At 46.9% G+C, this 17,653-nt stretch overlaps 10 protein-coding genes across 10 annotated transcripts; 5 read left to right on the forward strand and 5 right to left on the reverse strand.

Annotated features, from left to right (window-relative positions):
• Nucleotides 1-4,285: 4,285 nt before the first annotated feature.
• N7519_006480 (Zn(II)2Cys6 transcription factor domain-containing protein) lies at nucleotides 4,286-6,311 on the forward strand (the record flags this gene model as incomplete). The annotated part of the gene is made up of 8 exons (XM_057293256.1): nucleotides 4,286-4,296; nucleotides 4,355-4,383; nucleotides 4,433-4,627; nucleotides 4,678-4,982; nucleotides 5,032-5,827; nucleotides 5,879-5,985; nucleotides 6,033-6,132; nucleotides 6,181-6,311. 8 exons carry the CDS (start codon nucleotides 4,286-4,288, stop codon nucleotides 6,309-6,311), a joined length of 1,674 nt encoding a protein of 557 aa, XP_057148067.1.
• A 1,345-nt stretch (nucleotides 6,312-7,656) lies between these two features.
• Nucleotides 7,657-7,842, reverse strand: N7519_006481 (uncharacterized protein; the record flags this gene model as incomplete). Its single annotated transcript, XM_057293257.1, has 1 exon — nucleotides 7,657-7,842. The coding sequence occupies one exon, from the start codon at nucleotides 7,840-7,842 to the stop codon at nucleotides 7,657-7,659; it is 186 nt and encodes a 61-aa protein (XP_057148068.1).
• A 7-nt stretch (nucleotides 7,843-7,849) lies between these two features.
• N7519_006482 (uncharacterized protein) lies at nucleotides 7,850-8,083 on the forward strand (the record flags this gene model as incomplete). The annotated part of the gene is made up of 1 exon (XM_057293258.1): nucleotides 7,850-8,083. One exon carries the CDS (start codon nucleotides 7,850-7,852, stop codon nucleotides 8,081-8,083), a length of 234 nt encoding a protein of 77 aa, XP_057148069.1.
• Nucleotides 8,084-8,338: 255 nt separating this feature from the next.
• N7519_006483 (uncharacterized protein) lies at nucleotides 8,339-9,769 on the reverse strand (the record flags this gene model as incomplete). Its single annotated transcript, XM_057293259.1, has 2 exons — nucleotides 8,339-8,482; nucleotides 8,585-9,769. 2 exons carry the CDS (start codon nucleotides 9,767-9,769, stop codon nucleotides 8,339-8,341), a joined length of 1,329 nt encoding a protein of 442 aa, XP_057148070.1.
• Nucleotides 9,770-9,978: 209 nt separating this feature from the next.
• On the reverse strand, nucleotides 9,979-10,323 carry N7519_006484 (uncharacterized protein; the record flags this gene model as incomplete). The annotated part of the gene is made up of 1 exon (XM_057293260.1): nucleotides 9,979-10,323. The coding sequence occupies one exon, from the start codon at nucleotides 10,321-10,323 to the stop codon at nucleotides 9,979-9,981; it is 345 nt and encodes a 114-aa protein (XP_057148071.1).
• Nucleotides 10,324-10,405: 82 nt separating this feature from the next.
• On the reverse strand, nucleotides 10,406-12,529 carry N7519_006485 (NADPH cytochrome P450 oxidoreductase family protein; the record flags this gene model as incomplete). The annotated part of the gene is made up of 1 exon (XM_057293261.1): nucleotides 10,406-12,529. One exon carries the CDS (start codon nucleotides 12,527-12,529, stop codon nucleotides 10,406-10,408), a length of 2,124 nt encoding a protein of 707 aa, XP_057148072.1.
• Nucleotides 12,530-13,344: 815 nt separating this feature from the next.
• N7519_006486 (uncharacterized protein) lies at nucleotides 13,345-13,952 on the reverse strand (the record flags this gene model as incomplete). Its single annotated transcript, XM_057293262.1, has 3 exons — nucleotides 13,345-13,438; nucleotides 13,498-13,785; nucleotides 13,852-13,952. The coding sequence occupies 3 exons, from the start codon at nucleotides 13,950-13,952 to the stop codon at nucleotides 13,345-13,347; spliced, it is 483 nt and encodes a 160-aa protein (XP_057148073.1).
• A 637-nt stretch (nucleotides 13,953-14,589) lies between these two features.
• On the forward strand, nucleotides 14,590-14,828 carry N7519_006487 (uncharacterized protein; the record flags this gene model as incomplete). Its single annotated transcript, XM_057293263.1, has 2 exons — nucleotides 14,590-14,709; nucleotides 14,757-14,828. 2 exons carry the CDS (start codon nucleotides 14,590-14,592, stop codon nucleotides 14,826-14,828), a joined length of 192 nt encoding a protein of 63 aa, XP_057148074.1.
• Nucleotides 14,829-14,880: 52 nt separating this feature from the next.
• On the forward strand, nucleotides 14,881-15,424 carry N7519_006488 (uncharacterized protein; the record flags this gene model as incomplete). Its single annotated transcript, XM_057293264.1, has 2 exons — nucleotides 14,881-15,043; nucleotides 15,138-15,424. The coding sequence occupies 2 exons, from the start codon at nucleotides 14,881-14,883 to the stop codon at nucleotides 15,422-15,424; spliced, it is 450 nt and encodes a 149-aa protein (XP_057148075.1).
• A 339-nt stretch (nucleotides 15,425-15,763) lies between these two features.
• Nucleotides 15,764-16,681, forward strand: N7519_006489 (uncharacterized protein; the record flags this gene model as incomplete). The annotated part of the gene is made up of 1 exon (XM_057293265.1): nucleotides 15,764-16,681. One exon carries the CDS (start codon nucleotides 15,764-15,766, stop codon nucleotides 16,679-16,681), a length of 918 nt encoding a protein of 305 aa, XP_057148076.1.
• Between the last annotated feature and the right edge of the window lie 972 nt (nucleotides 16,682-17,653).

A 17,653-nucleotide genomic window follows, 5' to 3' on the forward strand; every position in this document is an offset into this window, starting at 1 on the left:
ACTATACCTCGAATATCTAGAAGATCTAGTTTCTATATAGTGGAAAGGTAAAGTATATTAGGGATATAGTTATTAATAAAACCTAGAAATATATACCTAAGTACGATTAGTATCGGCCGATTCTATTACCTTTAGTAAGATAACTATAAGAATTTACTACTAAAGAGATCGCTTAGGTGATTAATTATAAAATCACTAGTTAATAGACTAGTACGATAGAGGAAAGTTAGGGTATATAGGATTGGGATAATCTTTAGTAGTATAATCCCTAGTACTATAATCTTTAGTAGGAAAGTCCTTAGTAAGTATAGGAGAATCCTTAATAAGCGTAAGATATTTCTTAGGAAGTGATTTAAAAAGTAACTAGTAAAGTAAGTGTTTAATAAGAAACTACCCTAAGTTAGGGGGGTAAGAGAAGAAGTATACTAGCTAATATCTAGCTATCTACTAGCGCGTATAGCACTACTAGGTATATTTCCGGAGGATTAGGATCTACTACCACTACTAATCACTCCGCTATAGGAAGAAGAAGCGAGTACTAGCTTTAGTTAGGGGGTAGATATATAGGCTAATTAAGAAGATCTAGCGTATTAAGACTAGACCTAATATAAAGACTAGGCTTAGTATAAAGATTAGACTTAGTACGAACCTACTCCTAATTCTATAGAAGACGAGCTAGAAAGGTAGCTATAGTCTAAGCTACTAGCACTAAGTAGAGAGATAGTTAGTAATATTAATACCGGTAATATACTAAGTGGAAGACGAATATATAGAGTAAGAAGAGATAATAATTTTATATATATAATAACTACTATAGTATAGGATAAAGAGCCCCCGGCTCTACTCTATACCTTTACCGCTAGTTTATATATAGAGAAACCGGATAGTTATTATTATCGAGATAATCTTCCTCTACCGCCGAAGTATTAGAAAGATATTATAAATTACCTATACTAGGAAGGCTTCCTTATAGTAATAAGGAAAGAGATTAATTCGCTATCTAAAAAGGAGACATTTAAAATCATTAATAGACTAAGGGATAGAGGGGAAGTAGATCCTCCCTCTACTATAGGTTTTCTTATATAAATTTAACTAAAACAGTTACCTATTAAAACTAAAGGCTCATATCTACGTACGAGGAGATCTTAAAACTATTTCTTATAAAGAGAAAAGGGCTACTATACTAGTAGTAAGGATAGTAAAGATAATCTTTATATTAGTAGCTACTTTTAATATAGATCTACAATAGCGGGATACTATCACTATATTCTTAAATAGTAAGCTAGATAAAAAGGAGACGTATACCTATATACTAGAAGGGTTCTAGATCCCGGGTAAGTGCTAGAAGCTACACTATACTTTATATAGACTACGTATCTTACTAAGATTATAGTAACGAGAAGTAGTAAGTGTACTATATAAGCTAGGGTTATAATAAATACCGGAAGACCCTTATATCTTTATAGGATAGGGCTTACTAGTCTTCTTCTATATAGACGATATCCTAATCGCTAGCTATAGTACTACTAAAGTATAAATATAGTAGCTAGAGCGAGATTTAGAAGTATATTAGGAGCTAATAGATTATAGAGAAGCGGTATAGTTTCTTAATATCCGGATCGTCCGAGATAGATAGTAGAAAAAGCTTTAGCTCTATTAGGATAGTTATATAATAAGTATTACTACTCAGTATAAGCTAATAGACCGTCTACCTATCTATATACTACTACTAGTTAACGAATTAATACCCTACTAGGGTACGGCTACACTAAAAGAGATCTATTTATACTAGTAGAAGGTTAGATCTATAGGATATACTACTATAATTACTAGACCGGACGCTATAAAAGCTACCGCTCGGCTTACGTAGTTCCTTATAAATCTAGGTCCCTAGTACTAGTAGGTAGCTAATCGAGTTATTACCTATCTCTATACTACCTAAAACCTAACTATTAAATATAGTGCCGGAGTAGTTAGTATAGGAATAGACTCGGTATAATTTATAAGCGATACCTTATATAGGGACTACCCCGATAGAAAGAGCTTAGCTAGATATATCTACTAGGTATATAGCGGTCTAGTTAATTAGAAAGCTAATAAGTAGCTTATAGTAATAACCTTAACTATAGAGGTAGAGCTACTAAGCCTATTAGAAATAGGAAAGTAGCTCTAATAGTGGTAGCGATTATTTAATAACCTTATATTTACCCTATTTTACTACCTAACCATTAACTATAATAATAAACGGACGATCAGCCTTTTAATAGGCGAGGATATAGCCTTCGAAACGAAGCTACGGTATATAGATATATATCACCACTAGCTAAGGTAGGAAGTTAGAGTAGGACATATTATAGTACGCTAGGTAGCGATAGCGAGTATAGTTGCCGATAGCCTTACAAAGCTACTATCTAGATAGAAGTATAAGAACTTTATACGACTACTTCGGATGGTTAATATAGGCTACCTTATAGCCTAGGAATTGAGGAAGAGAATGGATCATATAGCATGCTAATATATGAAGTGCAGCGATCTCAGTATACATACTGTGACCGCTAAGGGGGTGTGTCGGAATAGATGTATTAGCATACCGGCATACCGGAGGATCCATTGATCCTATGCATTTTGTAATTTTAGATTAGTAATCGACGGCCCATATAAATTGTTAGGAAAGTCGATACAGCAATACAGAGAGTTGAACACCATTGATTGGACCCTACATTTTTACAATACGGCCCACGCCGACAATATCTAAATTCCAGGCTTCACTATCGTAACACGTCTGTCTGTCTCTCCCTCCCTCTCTCTCTCTCTCTCTTTGTCTCCGTCTCTTCCTCTTTCCCTCTTCATCCCCACAATTCATTCTCCTTTCCCATCTTCACTTCAACCATGGATTGAAGCCCATGAAATGATTAATAATCAAGTGGATTTTCGTGGGAGGATTTGGCCGAAACAGGCAGCTGATAACTAAAATCCCCCCCCACATATTCAGATGCAACGTCTCATTTGCTTTCAATTTGGCCTTCGGACTTTTCGGCTTTAACTTTATACCATCGGGATTGGGATCGCCTCTTCATGGGAAAATACCTCCAAGATCGACAGGGTTCGACTGGTCCGAAGTACTTTTTCCCACAGTTGAAATGAAAAACCGAATATCTCACATTGTTAATTGATCCACAACCTTGGAAACCAGGGTTTGTCGAGTCAGTACTCCGTACAACATACGGAGATTCCCGGTACAATGGGGAAAATAATTATGTCCCTGTGAAAGATCTATGTAGCCACTGGCTTAAAGGGGCTCTCTTTCTACCCGGGTGCCTGAACCACGCCCGGTGAGACCCCTCAGCAAATGAAAATTTGGACTCGAATAACTTCAACGCTAATTTCGTTCCTAATTTCTTTCGAAGCTTGTTGAACGCCTTGCACGTCCTTTTTTAACGTTGCGACAAAACACGGACTTATACCGATTTATGCCAATTCTCCCGGTTTGGATGGAGACCATCCCCTTTTCCAGTTTCATGTTATTGGTTGACATCCCCATCCGAGCCAGAAGCCTACCCTTAAAATATACCTCCTTTTACGCCGTACATTGCAAAAGATAATTGAAGATGGAGTATGTCAAAATAGGAAAAAGGAGGTCTCGGCCATGACAGCAATAAACTCACTTGGCGCACATTTCGGCCAAGTCGCATGCCGAGAACCCGATACAAACCGGAATCGGAACACCCATGGACGTGACATGCCCCCAAGATCTTTTTGGTTCGGTAAACGATCAGAACCTTTCGATCAAACTTAGTCTGATACGTGGGGGAGCCGCCCACCCAACCAGAACCAGCAGAGGTCTGCCTAGACTCTGGCACGGTGGAAATTGTTGGACCTTTTTCCACCTGGCGTGAGGAGCTAGGGCACTGAACGTTTTCCAATTCGGGTTATCCTTATGAGATTTGAGCCAATTTCCAGTACATTTGAAACCCGCTATTTCAACATTTCAACCACTGTTAGCTCGGCTCTTCTCAAACTAAACTCCAACTAAACCCACGTACGGAGGTAGCCGCTGAAAATACCCCAAAAAAGAATACGCAATTCATTAGTGATCTGCCAATTATTCTGTACCCACCCTATCTCGACTTCTGTACGTTGATCCAATGGACATTGTCATGAATGAGTTTGATAGTCGGACTGGGCGACTTACCCTATTTACTTATCTCAATACCCTCGGGCCTGGCATTCCGGATATGATTTCTGGAAGGTTTCCTTGTTTGTGATTGTACTTTTTGACTGCGTAATGAGGGGATGGTCAGTTCTTTTTTGATTCGCTACACATATTCGACCTCGACTAACCCGCCTTTGTCAGCCTCACATGTCGTCTGCGCCATCTCAAATGTATGTCGAGGCTTCTACAATCTCTTCCTTCGGCGACTAACAGAAATAGGTGACAAATCCGGTTCGAAATGTCTCCGCTGTCAACGCTCTGGCCGCGAATGTGTCCCGGCCCCCGGCAAATCTGAAGAGGTCTCTTTCCGACACGGCCAGAATCCTTCCCTGCGAGGAAAGGGGCCTCCAAGATATGGCGAGAGCGATCTTGCTTTCCCGGACGACCAGGTCTGGGTAGATACGTCTTCCGACTGTACGTGGAATAGTCTTCGGGGTTATTGTCGGTATACTGATTTCATGCAGTCGACTTCAAGGATGAAACAGATCAGACGGCAGCTGAATACTATGTTGTACCTGTGACAGTGCAGGCATCATCTTCAAGGTCGTCGTCTGAACATTCGACACCACCATCTACAATGGATTCTGCTTTGGCAACTCCGAACCTCGTCATCCCTCCTTACGCCGCAGGATCTCAATTGGGCTCCAGATCGAATTCAGTGAATTCCCCTCGTGCGCCTACCACGCCCACGCCCATTGGTCAGCCGAGGCTATCCAATCTCACTGAGGCCTTTCTGTTACGGCATTTCCAAAAGTACCTAGCGCCGTGGGTAAGTCAGCCCTTTGATCTAATTCCCCACCGTTAAACTAACAACCCAGCTCGACGCATTCAACCCCGAACGACACTTCTCAACAGATGTCATCGAGCGCGCGACTCAATCCCCATTACTACTGTACGCATGTCTAGCAGTGTCAGCATGTCACCTATCCCGAACAACAAACTCCATCGCCGGCGAGGTCGCACACGCATACCATGAGCGCTGTATCTCAATCATGTTACCAGTCCTCGACAAGCCCGAGTTCATGATCGGCATCGATATCCTCCTCTCATCAACAGTCATTCTACGATTTTTCGAATCAATCTCCTGTGCGTGGACAACATCTTCAACGCAAAATAGTTACCCGGCTAATGCATCACACCCAACAGCCCACAGTCCCCCAAACGACCAACAACACCATCTCCTGGCCGGTTCAGTGTATGTTAGTTCCCACGTGGACTCGGCTATCTCCGGCGGACTCGCATCGGCTTCCTTCTGGGCGTATGTGATTCAAGACATCCAATTCGCGCTCACGTACCAGAAATGCCTTCGGCTCACATTCGCCCCGTTCGATGACCGCCTGCGACGATGGTGGGCCGCTAAACCGGCCCTCAGCGACGGGGACTGGACAAATCGCGCCATATGGCTATTGGCTGAGACCATCGATTTTTGTTATAATATTCCGGGTCGGAGCCATGAGGGTAGAATCGGCAGTGTGGGGGAGACTGCGCTCAAACATCGCATTCTTGAGTGGGAGCTCGGTCGACCTGATACGTTTGTGCCGTTGCATGTTTCGCCGCCGGATCCTGGGAGTGGGAAGCCTTTTCCTGTTGCTTGGTATACGAGCTTGTGGCATGGTATGCGATATACCCCCAATTTGTGCGCGCGATATGCTAATTTCTGTCTAGCTACTGCGATTCAACACATCTGTCTCACTAAATCGCTGATGCTCATTCGCGAACTGGAGTTTTATGATCGGAGCATGTTGCATTTAGACCAACCGGTCAAATTAAGGGTTCGTTTCCTCTTTCGAGTTACTCGGTTCTATGCTCACCTTCACAGAATGACCTGGCTGAAACGCTTAATTTCATGTTTGGCATCGCCGTATCTGCCGACGACGATCCTACACTGCGTATTACAGCTTGCCACGCTCTTTTTGTTTGTAGGTCTTGTTCGAACCTGATTGAGAACAGTACTAATATGATCCCAGGCACCTCATGGGTTGAAGACCCTGTTGTCCAGAATTTGCTGATTGATCTTCTTCGCCGATCAGAACGGGAAGACGGCTGGCCGTGGGGATATATGCACAATCAAGTTGTGCAAGCGTGGAGGCCGATATAGTTATATACCCCTGTTTGTTTGCATATACCATGATATAGACCAATTAGAATTTCCCTTGGGCGTCGATCGTGCGAGGCTCAGGCACCTCCACACATCACCTAATGACCATTTGGGGGAGCCGACAGCCCTCTTGGGAAACTTGAAATCGAGCTTGGTCCCCTTTCTGCGGGTCGTGTCTTGTGTCTTTTCATGAATACCTTTTGCTCCTGGGGCATTTTGCCGTTGGCGTCAGCAGCATCTTGGTTGCATGTGTCGACGTCCACGGCCATCTTTCCCAGGCACCAAGCAACAACCTTCTTTCGTTCTTTGTTTTGTACGTGTGCCCCGTCATCTGCTGTGTCCAGTGGGACATCAGAAATATTGGGCTAAACCTTTGTACCCGGAGATACTCCTCTTCAAATTCTGCCTGTTCTGCCAGTGTAAAACTCATAATATAGTTAGCGTGTAGGTACGTGATTCAGCACTAACGGTGAGTAGTCAAAGGTATGTACCTGAGGAGACTACCAAAAAAGACCACTAAAAAGACATTTAGAAAGACTGCCGGAGAAGACTACATGAGAAAGTTCTCGAAATGGGCCCTTTGGGTACACTGCATGATTTTTGCTGAATGTTCCCTGGTATTTGGCCCGGGCCGCGGATTGTCCACTACAGACCAAACCTCCACGTCCACCGTCCAAATTGGCTTATGGCGGGCATGGATTAGGACAACAAGCTTAGTCCCTCCGCCTGTGTTTGAGTGCCACCACCTGGCGTCTTCCTGGAGCTGTCCGGACGGCTCAGACAAGCCCACTTCGAGGACCAGGGAGGCGTCGCCATCCCCACCGCCATCGATTAGGATGTTGTTGCCTGGGGGGTGTTAGCAAAGTAAATGTTACTGCTTAGATAGATATGATGCAGAGCCATCGACTCACTAACCCTATTTAGGGCACTGTAGCTGTCCTTGTGATGTGATTGGTGCCCAGAGAAAATCGGTAGTCCTAAATAGGACTAGACGCCTACCCAGGTGTTGCATCGTGAGCACCTGAGCAAACCTTGGAAGTTCTCAGTGGGCGGATCAGGGTGCTCAGGGGCGTGTGCTCAGTTCAACTCAATGAGTAAAAAGCGGCAAGGCCTGGGCACGGTAACAGAAGGGGAACGCCCAGAAGTGGCAGAGGAAATCCGATACGTAGATAATCATATATGTAAAGAAAATGCAAATGACTTCTCGCGAATAAAGAGCAAAGAATGCAAAGCAAACTAGCAAATGATTTAGCATGTGATCTGGCATGCGATCACTCGATTGTGGCGGATATCCCTCATCATCACCCATCAAATTCTCTGATTCTCCAACTTGTCTCAACACCTGTCAACCCCACGAAATATGCATAATTTTACTTCTCGTGCGCCGCAGGTCGCCGCAGCTCATCAGGAACGTCGCAATAACGCAGTCTCTGGCCTCAACGAAGTATCGAGGCGCATTGAAAGCCACCCGTTCGTGCAAATCCAGACCAGAGAACATGAAGCAATAGGCATCAGATGCGAGCAGCTCCATCTAGACGATGATGGGAATCATCTCCAAGCAGATTCAGACTCGCCTGATGCCACATATTTCCGCCCAAGAGGCCGGCCGCACATGGATTCCGAACGTTTATTGCCCGGACCGCAAATCGCAAGTAGAGCTCAACTACACCAAATTGCGCTGGGACGATTATAAGAACGGTCCACAATCCGACGATCCTGTTGGACAGGTTCACGAATTGCGGTATTGTTTGGAATCAGCGTCTGCATCGTAGTCTCAACAAAGGCTTACAGACACTTTGTGAAGCGAGGTGCCTCGACACCTCGTGGGACCAAGACGCATGGCGGGACCGGAAGTTGGTAGATGATAAGTAGGAGATGCGGGAGTGAAGCAAGATGACGGATAGAGGCTAGGTCGATGTCACTAGGCCGGGTAAAGAGGAATGGCCGATTCCACCATTCCTGGGGAGTATCAAAGAGGTTAGCATCGGTGACGTGGAGGCTATCAGTTATAGGCGGGTCGGCATCCGTTAGGACGGCAGGTCCTCGCCCTTTTCAAGCTCCACGGAATCTCCCGTGCAAGCAGCACCGTTCCGAGGGATATTTAAGACTTGGCGCTGGCCTAACATGGGAGGGGCAGGGACATTCTCTAGGAAGCTGTTACTCCATAACGTCTTTGCATGATTTTCTTATAGAGGATAGCAATCCTACATTCGACTGCGTATATTCTGAAACAGCCAATCCCTCCACCCCTGATCATTCAAGATTGATCTTACACGGGCCTCGAGCCACTCTGTATTTCCCCAAAAGCCCCACGAAGCCTGGAATCTACACCAGTCAACCAAAGCCGTCTCCCAGTGTCGTTTAAACGCTTCCCATTCGTAGAGCTCTGATTCCTCCGATTCCTCATCCTGGAGGAGACTCATACGATACCGCTCTAACAGTACCTTCTCACCATCACACATCGACAGCTGCTCGGGCAAACCCCCATTGTCATCAACCAGCATGTGCAGTGGAACCGAGCAGGTCAACAATTTGGCAAGATCACAGACTCCGAGACCGAGACCGACATACTGGAAATCAAAGAATGCCACCCTGTCGCCGGACGTTGTCGTGAAGAGATTATCTGACTTGACATCGCCGTGAATATACGACTCAATCGCCCTTCCACAGGGCGTTAAGAACAACGCAACCATCTCCGCAACGGATAGCGAGCACCCTTCCGAAGCCGTACACAGGGCATCTGACCACTCTGAGCCTGTGTCCTGCGCAAGAGATGCGTACTCTTTACGCCGGGTCGCGAGGTACGTATATCCCCCATTCAGCCAAAGCCCCTTGCCAACGCCCTTGTCTGAACTCTCTCTTCTACTGCATTCTTCAATTGGCGGCAGAACATATTCATCAAGACTAGCCAGCAGCAGACCCCGTGAGCGGCTGTGGAAACCGGCAAGCCAGTCCAGCGCGGCGCGCACCTGTGTGCGATTGAGCGCACCTCTCTTCCCGCCCGCAACGGGGAATTCGGGACGCAGATCGACCATAATCGTAGCCATAAGACCTTTGAGTTCGGACGAGTCCGCCGCGTCCATGTCGCGCGTCGAGGCAACGCATTTGGCTATGCCTATGTCGGAGCCTAGTCGCGGAACGACCTCGCTATAGAAGTACTGCTCTACCTCGTAGCTCAGCATTTTTCGTAGGTGGCCTTCATCGGCAGTGCTGCCGCTTTTTCGGGGCGGTGAGATCAGCTTCAGGATGAGCGGGTATGTCGTTCCCGCGTCGCCTGGTTCTACCCCGCACAGCTGGCTGAGATGTTCGGCTGCTTTGGAGGTTTTGGCTCGCGCTGTGATGGCGCATATTTGTCCGTACCCGGCCCATAGGGTCTGGAGGTTGGTGCATGAGACGAGGTCGAGTGAGTGCCATGAGAGCATTATGCTCGCGACGCGGTTTGGGTCATGAGGGGTCATTTTGAGTGGAGGCAGGTCAACTTAATGACTGCGGCCAGTAGATGGTATATTGCGAGTATTATTGGTTTTGGAGGTGAGATGTATAGTAGATCTGCATCGAGAAGTTGTGCGAGTGTAGCTACGGAGCTACGGAGAATAGAATTCTCCGAGATGATATGGATGTCAAGATGTTGAGAGTGTCAAAAGTATTGTATCTGCCATTCACTTTTTCAAAAGGAAAACCCCGGGGGGTCCACGGGTGCCCAGGTGGTGTTGATATAGGGAAAGTGCAAGGATGTCCATTTTAGGAAGGCCCGGATTGGGATATAAAAGGCTTCCCACCCCTCCCTCCTCTTCCTATTCTCTTCTTCCTCTCCCCAACCCTCTGCACTACCATCTCCCGTAGCCCACGAGACAGTGTAGGGAGAGATTACCGTAGCAAATTGGTGCTTGACCTGCGCAAAGATATCAACAGTGTCGAGGTCTAGCAGGTTCGCAACCAAATCAAACGGGGCTTTCTCGTGTGAGTTCCTGAAGTTGCCTGAGCCACTTGGCAATCGATCCACGGAATACATTGGGGGTGTTCAATCACGTCCTCTTTTCACCTCCCTAGTTCACAACAGGAAAATAATTGATTGCATTATAACGTTAACTAAACTACCCCCAAACATCCTCCTGCCACTTATTCTTCTTCTTAATCGTCTTACTCCAACCATTCACCTCGTCATCACTCCAACCCTTCGCCTCCTTCATCGTCCGTCCAACAACCTTCTCCACTTCACGGGCCATACCAGCCCTTCCACAAACATAGATATTCCCACCCTCCTCAACAACTTCAATCACATCCTTCCCGAACTCATCAACCCGGTCCTGCACATACTGACGAGGCGTCCCCTCCAATCGCGAAAAGGCAGTGACAATACGCAACCGATCACCCAGCACAGCTTGCATTTCTTCCAATTCCTCGCGGTAGATGTAATCTTCATTCGGGTTCCGACATCCAAAGAAGAGAATCATCGGTCCAACTTCCTTACCGATCTTGAGCAATTGACAGCGCTCAGATAAGAATGCCCGGAAGGGCGCGATACCCGTTCCTGCTGCGACCATAACCAACGGCGTCTTGCCCAGAGCCGGGAGTTTGAATTTGCTTCGGCGGATATGGGCAAAGACTTTCCCGCCTTGGAGTGCGTCACCGGGGCCGTTGAGGTGGTAGGTGATTCCACTGGGGTGGGACTGGGAGCGCGCTTGTTGGGAGATGGCGAGGAGGTAATTGGATGTCACACCGTGGATGAGCTCGTTGGGGTTGTCGGGGAGAGGGGTTGTTGATACGATTGCTGTGATGGATGGTTTGCGAGGCGAGACTATGCTGCTTGATGAGATGGAATAGAACCGTGGTCGGATGTGGGGTAGTGTTTCAACGAGGTATGAGAGTGGGAGGTTATTCCAAGGCCGGTCAGGGCATGCTAGCTGCAACAGCCGGCCGAGGTTGATGTGTGTGCGACCGATAAAGCTGGCGTATGCGTCCTTGTCTTTGCCCAGCGCGAGAAGATAGGACTTTGCTTCTGGGGTGGGTGCGAATTGTGCCAGGTCGCGAACGTTATCGCGGTTGACGGGTGCACAGATCTCGAGGTAGTAACGGAAAATGGCGATGGAGCTGGTCGGGGTTGGGATCGGGACTTTGGTTGCTGAGTCGAGTGCCGTGATACTAAGTGGAATATCGCGGCGTGAGGAGATTCCGAGGACATCGAGTAAACGTTCGACTTCAACATCGGGGTTTCCGGGCCAGATCGCAAGGTGGTCTCCGGTCTTGTAGCTCAGCTCTGGCTGACTGGTCAGGTCCACGTCCATGTGAAGGCAGTGGCGGGTAGAGGAGGTGAAAAGCTCCCTGGAGTCTGAAATGCTCAAAGTACGGACAGCGGAGGATTGAGCCGCTGCCTTTGGGGCTTCAGCCCGGTTGTTGGGTTCACCATGATGCAGGTCGATTGGCTCAAGGGATTCGTCTTCTTCAACCTTCAGGCTCGGGATATATCTGGCTTCGGCCTCTTGGAATCCCAAATTGTCTTTAAAGACCGCGAAAAGATCCTCTTTCCATGCCATGAAGTCTTCCTCGGTTGCCCCCTCTGCATCATTTGCCTTTCCAACAGGCATAAGAGCCTGGGCACCGAACTTGTCCAGCCCTTCAACAATAACATCGACAACTCGGTTGTAGAACTTGTAGTTGGTGTTTCCCAAACCGAAGGCAGCATATCGCAAGTTGGAGAGCGACACATCACTGGCTTTGGAGATCCAGCTCCAAAATTCCGCTGTATTATCGCTGGGGTCTCCTTCACCGTAGGTGGAAACAACGAAGATAGCCAACTTGGCGTTAGGGATTTCACTAATTGTGATCGGGTCATAGTCCGAGAGATCGGCAGTCATGGCTTCCTGACCCCAGCGGATGGAGATCTCCCTAGCAAGACGGTGGGCGAAACCCTCTGCCGTGCCGGACTGCGATCCCCAGAACACCACGATATTCTTGCCCGTCTCTTCCAGCTTTTGCGCGATGCTGCGTGTTTCCTTGTTGGCTGAGCCAGCCTGTCCACCATTCTTTAACTGGGGCCGTTCGAACCAGAGATGGTGCAATGGGTCTGGTTTGTCCCAAAGTCGTCCTCTGGAAAGGAGTGTGCCGCCGATACCTCCTATCAGGGCTAGGGCGGCATAATCGGCCACTCCTGTTGGTGTGGTGTATTTTGAGAGCTCTTGCAATAGTTCTGGTGGGATATTGAGTGGGAAGGTCGCCATGGTTGAAAAGGAAAAGCTTTTGAATATTGTGAAATCACAAGTACCACAATCGATGCAGGGAACACCCGGATTTTATATACATCCAGGGTATAGGAGAGGTAGTAAGCAAGTTGAGTAGCACTCGGGGAATCATGGCCATGAAATAAGTTTCTGTTTGAGATCCACGACTACATTGTATTGAGTGGCAATGATAGTGTCCATGCGGAACTATCGTGAAGATCTATTGAATGAATCGGGCTATATTCACCGCTGCTGATACGGTCCACGTGGATAGGTCAGAACAAATAAGAAATAAGAATCCACCAGATAAAGAGTCCCCGCATATCGCGGGGTATACTCCGTAGTTATCCATGGATTCCCCGGTGCTAACGTTAAAACATATAAATTGCGGGGTACGAACATCACCCTAATAATGACTGTCTGAAAGTGGAAGTGTTCCCCGTCTTCGCTTGGCGGAGCGGAGGTTGGGGGGAACAACTCCACTTTATTTCTAACTTGAACCCTTCCAACCACATTCTTAGCTTTCCCTTTTCAATTTAGTCCTTTAGTGCTTGCCGAAAGCGCTTATGCCGATGTCACTGCCTGACCTCTCCACATCTATTTTGCTCCAGCGACGGGACTATGATGCTCAGACGAAGCATTGGCTCATTTCCGATACCGGCATTTGTTAGCGCTAGATATGCATGTTATTATAGTTTCTCCTAGCTTTTATAGTCCATTGATAGAAACCCTAATAGATGACAATTGCTCCAATTTACACAGCCAGTCACTGCACACCATACACCTATAAATATGGCCCGAAAGCAAATTGTGGCTCATTGTAGCCATTTGTCCGTAAAATACCCCGTCACAAAAGCATATACTCCTTTATGCAGAATATCGATGATCTGCTCATTGACTGGCCATGACCTTTACGGTATCTAAGTCAGCCTGATCCCGCTGGCCATTGATGTAGGATAACCACTTACCAGGGTGGTGCGCCGACCTGGGTCCAGTTTTCCAATGATTGATCTATCAAGAGGCGCACAGAAATGAACATGAAATCGGCGAACGGGCCTCTTATGCCATTTGCGCTCATCATCGCCCGGATGATGCCCGCCACAGCACCTTGTCCATAATGCATGGCCATGTTCAGCCCGAACCTCTCCTCGTCAGGTCGTGTAGGGAAAGACAGTAGCCTCTCTAAAGTATGGGCTGGTACGTATGAATTGGGCCGTGAAGTAAAGAACTGTTCGATCTTCTCGCCCACGGTCATTCTAATAGAGTAGTCAGTATTGATGAACGGGTCTTGATTGGTAGTAGATACTCAAACAGAAACTTACGCTGCAACCCCCAACAACCCGGCGCCGCATCCATACAAAACACAAGTGCCCAAGGAAAAGGGCCGGTCGGGCCGATCATACGCAGTGGTCCGACGTGACATACTGCAGAATTGGACGTGTCTCAAGGATCCTTGGCACAATTCAATCTGTACACAGGATATTGGAGCAACTTTAGCTCGGATGCGGAGAATTTCAGTAAATTATGCCACAGCAGTAGATAAGACGCCGTTAGCATGGGTCGAGAGTGCTACGGGCTGTTCGGTGGAGAGCTATATAACATATCTCGCCCTGACATCACAATGATGCGAAATTCAAAGTCGAACACATGCATTGATGTTCCAAGGTTGATAATACAGAATCGTCAAGCAACGGATTTTAATTTTGCCACTATACTCAATTGTAAAGGGTAAGAACCTAAATCAAACAAGTGGGCTATTGCGCATTATCAACTCTGAATACTCGATTTAGAAAAGAAGATTGCCAGCTTTAACCTTCGAATGCCAAGAATGCCAACACAGTCCTTCTGTCCCGGCCCGTAGGATGTTCCCCACTTTGTCATCCTTCTCTTTCACCTTATGGAGGAATTTAAGACACAGTTACCATCCCCCAAATCCCCCAAATCCTTTGAACCTTTGAACCTTCGAACCTTCAGGTTCAGTCTTCCATTCAAGTCGATATCTGTGATTTTTCTACCCCGAGTGTTGCGCTTCCAATACTGGCGTTGGGAGGTGTGTCAAGATGACGACGCAAACGTACAAGACCGTTGCTGGCCACGAAGTCACGGATACTATGTTGGAAGCAGCTGCGAAACTCTTCAGCGAGAATTACGGAATCTGGGAAATCATTCAGGTAAAGCAGGTAAGTAGAGATGATTCCTCTTGTTTTCAGCTTGTAACATGTAGTAGGAGAGCCCGTTAAGCTTAGTGCACGCCGACTACGACAGCAGTACCTTCCTAGTGCCTCTGATACTGTCATGAGCTATTATGTTATGGTTACCGTCGACGGATATATTGCTGGAAATGCGATGGCATGACGGTCTGCTGGGTCACCCAATTGGTAGTGGACAAAGACTACCGTGATAACGGACTAGCAGCTGGCCTCCTGAGGTCACTTAGGAAGACCACGGACGACATTTACGGTATCATGAGTTCTCACCCGGCTGCATGCTTGGCCGCTGCGAAATCCCTTGGGAGTAAGTACAATCCTAACCTGTAAAACTTGTTCAATGTTCTCATTTTAAGCAGCGACTATCGAAAAAATATCCCTTGGACTTTATTAGGAGAAAGGCCTACGGAATCATGAGGTCCTCCCAATTCCTTATATACAGGACGCAAAGCTACGGGGTACCATATTCCAGCCTGAAGACACAAGCGCAATGGTTTCGGGAGTGAACACCGGTTTCTTTGTTGATCATGAGGAGCCACAGAAAGTGTTGCAAGCGGTCCGGGAAAATTGGCAGTGGCCACTTGGAGATTTACCCGATGGCCACGAATATCTCCTTGTGATGCCGGCTAAACACCGTCGACCTACATCTAGATCTCTACCACCAGGCGAGGTTGGCCGACCGGATTGAATTATGTTGAGATCAAATCCCTAGACCTGAGCCTCGTGTTCATCTGCGTGAGGAAGCAAGCAAAGCGACCCTATTTGCCTAGGTGAATGACTCAGTTAATTGTTACATTCACGTACGAGTCCATATCAACTGCCATGGGCCTCGGGCTTAGCTCTACCCGTTTCCAGCGGAGATAGTATCTATCGACCGCGCTCTGCGTTGGACACGGAGTTAGCTAAAGCCCGAAGCGAGACGGAGACAACCATCTCACCTCCCGCTTATAAAAGCAGCCAACGTCCAAAGTAAAATAACATCATTCATTTCACCAAGGAGATTGGCATTTAATTGTGAATCTACAATATGTCGACCGTGATTGTATTTGGGCCGACCGGCAACATCGGTTCCGTCGCAGCGCGCACTGCCCAAGAGCATGGAGCTAAGGTTGTCCTAGCCATGCGCGATCCGAAGAAGCCCATTCCGGGTCTGAGCTCGGAGCAAGAGCAAGCCGGGGGTTTCAAAAGGATCCAAGCCGACCTCACAGACCCCGATTCCGTCGCTGCGGCCGTCAAGGAATCCGGAGCCAAACGCGCCTTCATCTATCTCGCCTTCGGCTCTCCAGACCACATGAAGACCACTCTTGAAGCTTTGAAATCCGCTGGCATCGAGTTTGTCGTATTCCTGAGCAGCTACACCGTCTCGGGCGAGGCCAGAGATGTTGAACCGAGTGACATCATCCCTTACATCCACGCACAGGTGGAAATCAACCTTGACGAAATCTTCGGGCCTGAGAACTACGTCGCCGTGCGTCCTGGTGGCTTCGCCACAAACATGTTGCGTAACAAGAGTGAGATTGCGGCTGGGGAGGTCAAGCTTTATACCCCGAACTTCACGCTCGATTGCGTCACACCTATTGACATGGGTCGTGTCAGCGGAACCATCCTTGCCCAGGGACCGAAGAATGGACAACAAAAGGTCTATGTCTACGGTCCTCAGGTCATCTCGATGTCAGATGCCATTTGTACAATTGCGAAGGTTCTGGGCAAGAATGTTAAGATTTCTATTATTAACGCGGAAGAGGCTTTGGAGCAGCATCTCAGCTATGGTCTGCCTAAGCCGATGGCGGAGTATATGATTCGGAGATTCGGAAGCGATGATAATGGGAATGTCCCGCGTGCTCATTATGAAGAGGGTGTTCAGAATGTGCAGCTATACACTGGAGGACCTTCTACTGGCTTTGAGAAGTGGGTGGCTACGAACAAGGATCTGTTCACTGCGTGATGATAATCGAGGTGTCACCTAGAGCTCTTAGGAACGAGAATATTGGGTAATTATTTGTTTACCTAGAACAACAATTAAAAGTGATCTGAAGAATGAGTAACGTATTCAATTACCGAACCGTAGTAAATGGGATATATATTCTACACCTGTATCCTAACAAGCACATTTTGTTGAAAATCCCAATTAATTCTCATTAATACTGGCCTTTTTCATGATGCAACGCTAACCCTAACTCGGCATCAATGATGCAGATCCCATACACGAAGGATCTGCACTCAGGCTCCTGCCAGAAGAAGCCTGGCTCCCTTAGCTATATGCAGTTTGATCATGACATTGCTGTCCTCAGTATACAGGTCGTTACCTACTGCATCGGCGCTTCGGTATTTCAATTGAGCCTGCTTTCAGTCAGTCTTTGCTTCTTCTTGTTGTTGTTGTTTCTCACCGAGTCCTGTTTTCTCACCGAGTCTTTTCTATTCTACCATAATGGGGGTATACGAAAAAGGAGCATAAATAGATGCTCCTTTCCATGTATGAAGAAGATAGACAAATCAATTATTACTTTTCACAGTATATTGGAATTTTCATATTCATAGTGTTTTTCATACATTATCTTTGATCTCAATTACATACATGCTATACAGATTGTGTTTCTGTATTCCACAACATTGTTACTCGATTTTCATAGTCATCGATAGCTATCGATCAAGCATTTAGCACTATCAGTATCCCATCGCATTAGGGCCCAATACAAGAAGTGAAACAGCACATAGCCATATGTTGGCTTTGCCAAGGCTCAACACTTATACAACTGTAGTTCATTCCGAGAGATTCCCACTTAAGCATATTTGGAGTTCAGCCAAATCCACCCACATACAAGGAGTTAGGGCGTCTTGGCATGTAAGCAGGTTGCATTAGCCGCATATCGTTTAATTTCAAGTGGAGAAGATGTAAATGACTGGAACGGCGACTCAT

This window comes from Penicillium mononematosum (genome assembly GCF_028829835.1).
Source record: "Penicillium mononematosum strain IBT 11891 chromosome Unknown utg000003l:1.0-8172316.0:1.0-8177699.0, whole genome shotgun sequence".
Classification (NCBI taxonomy): Eukaryota; Fungi; Ascomycota; class Eurotiomycetes; order Eurotiales; family Aspergillaceae; genus Penicillium; species Penicillium mononematosum.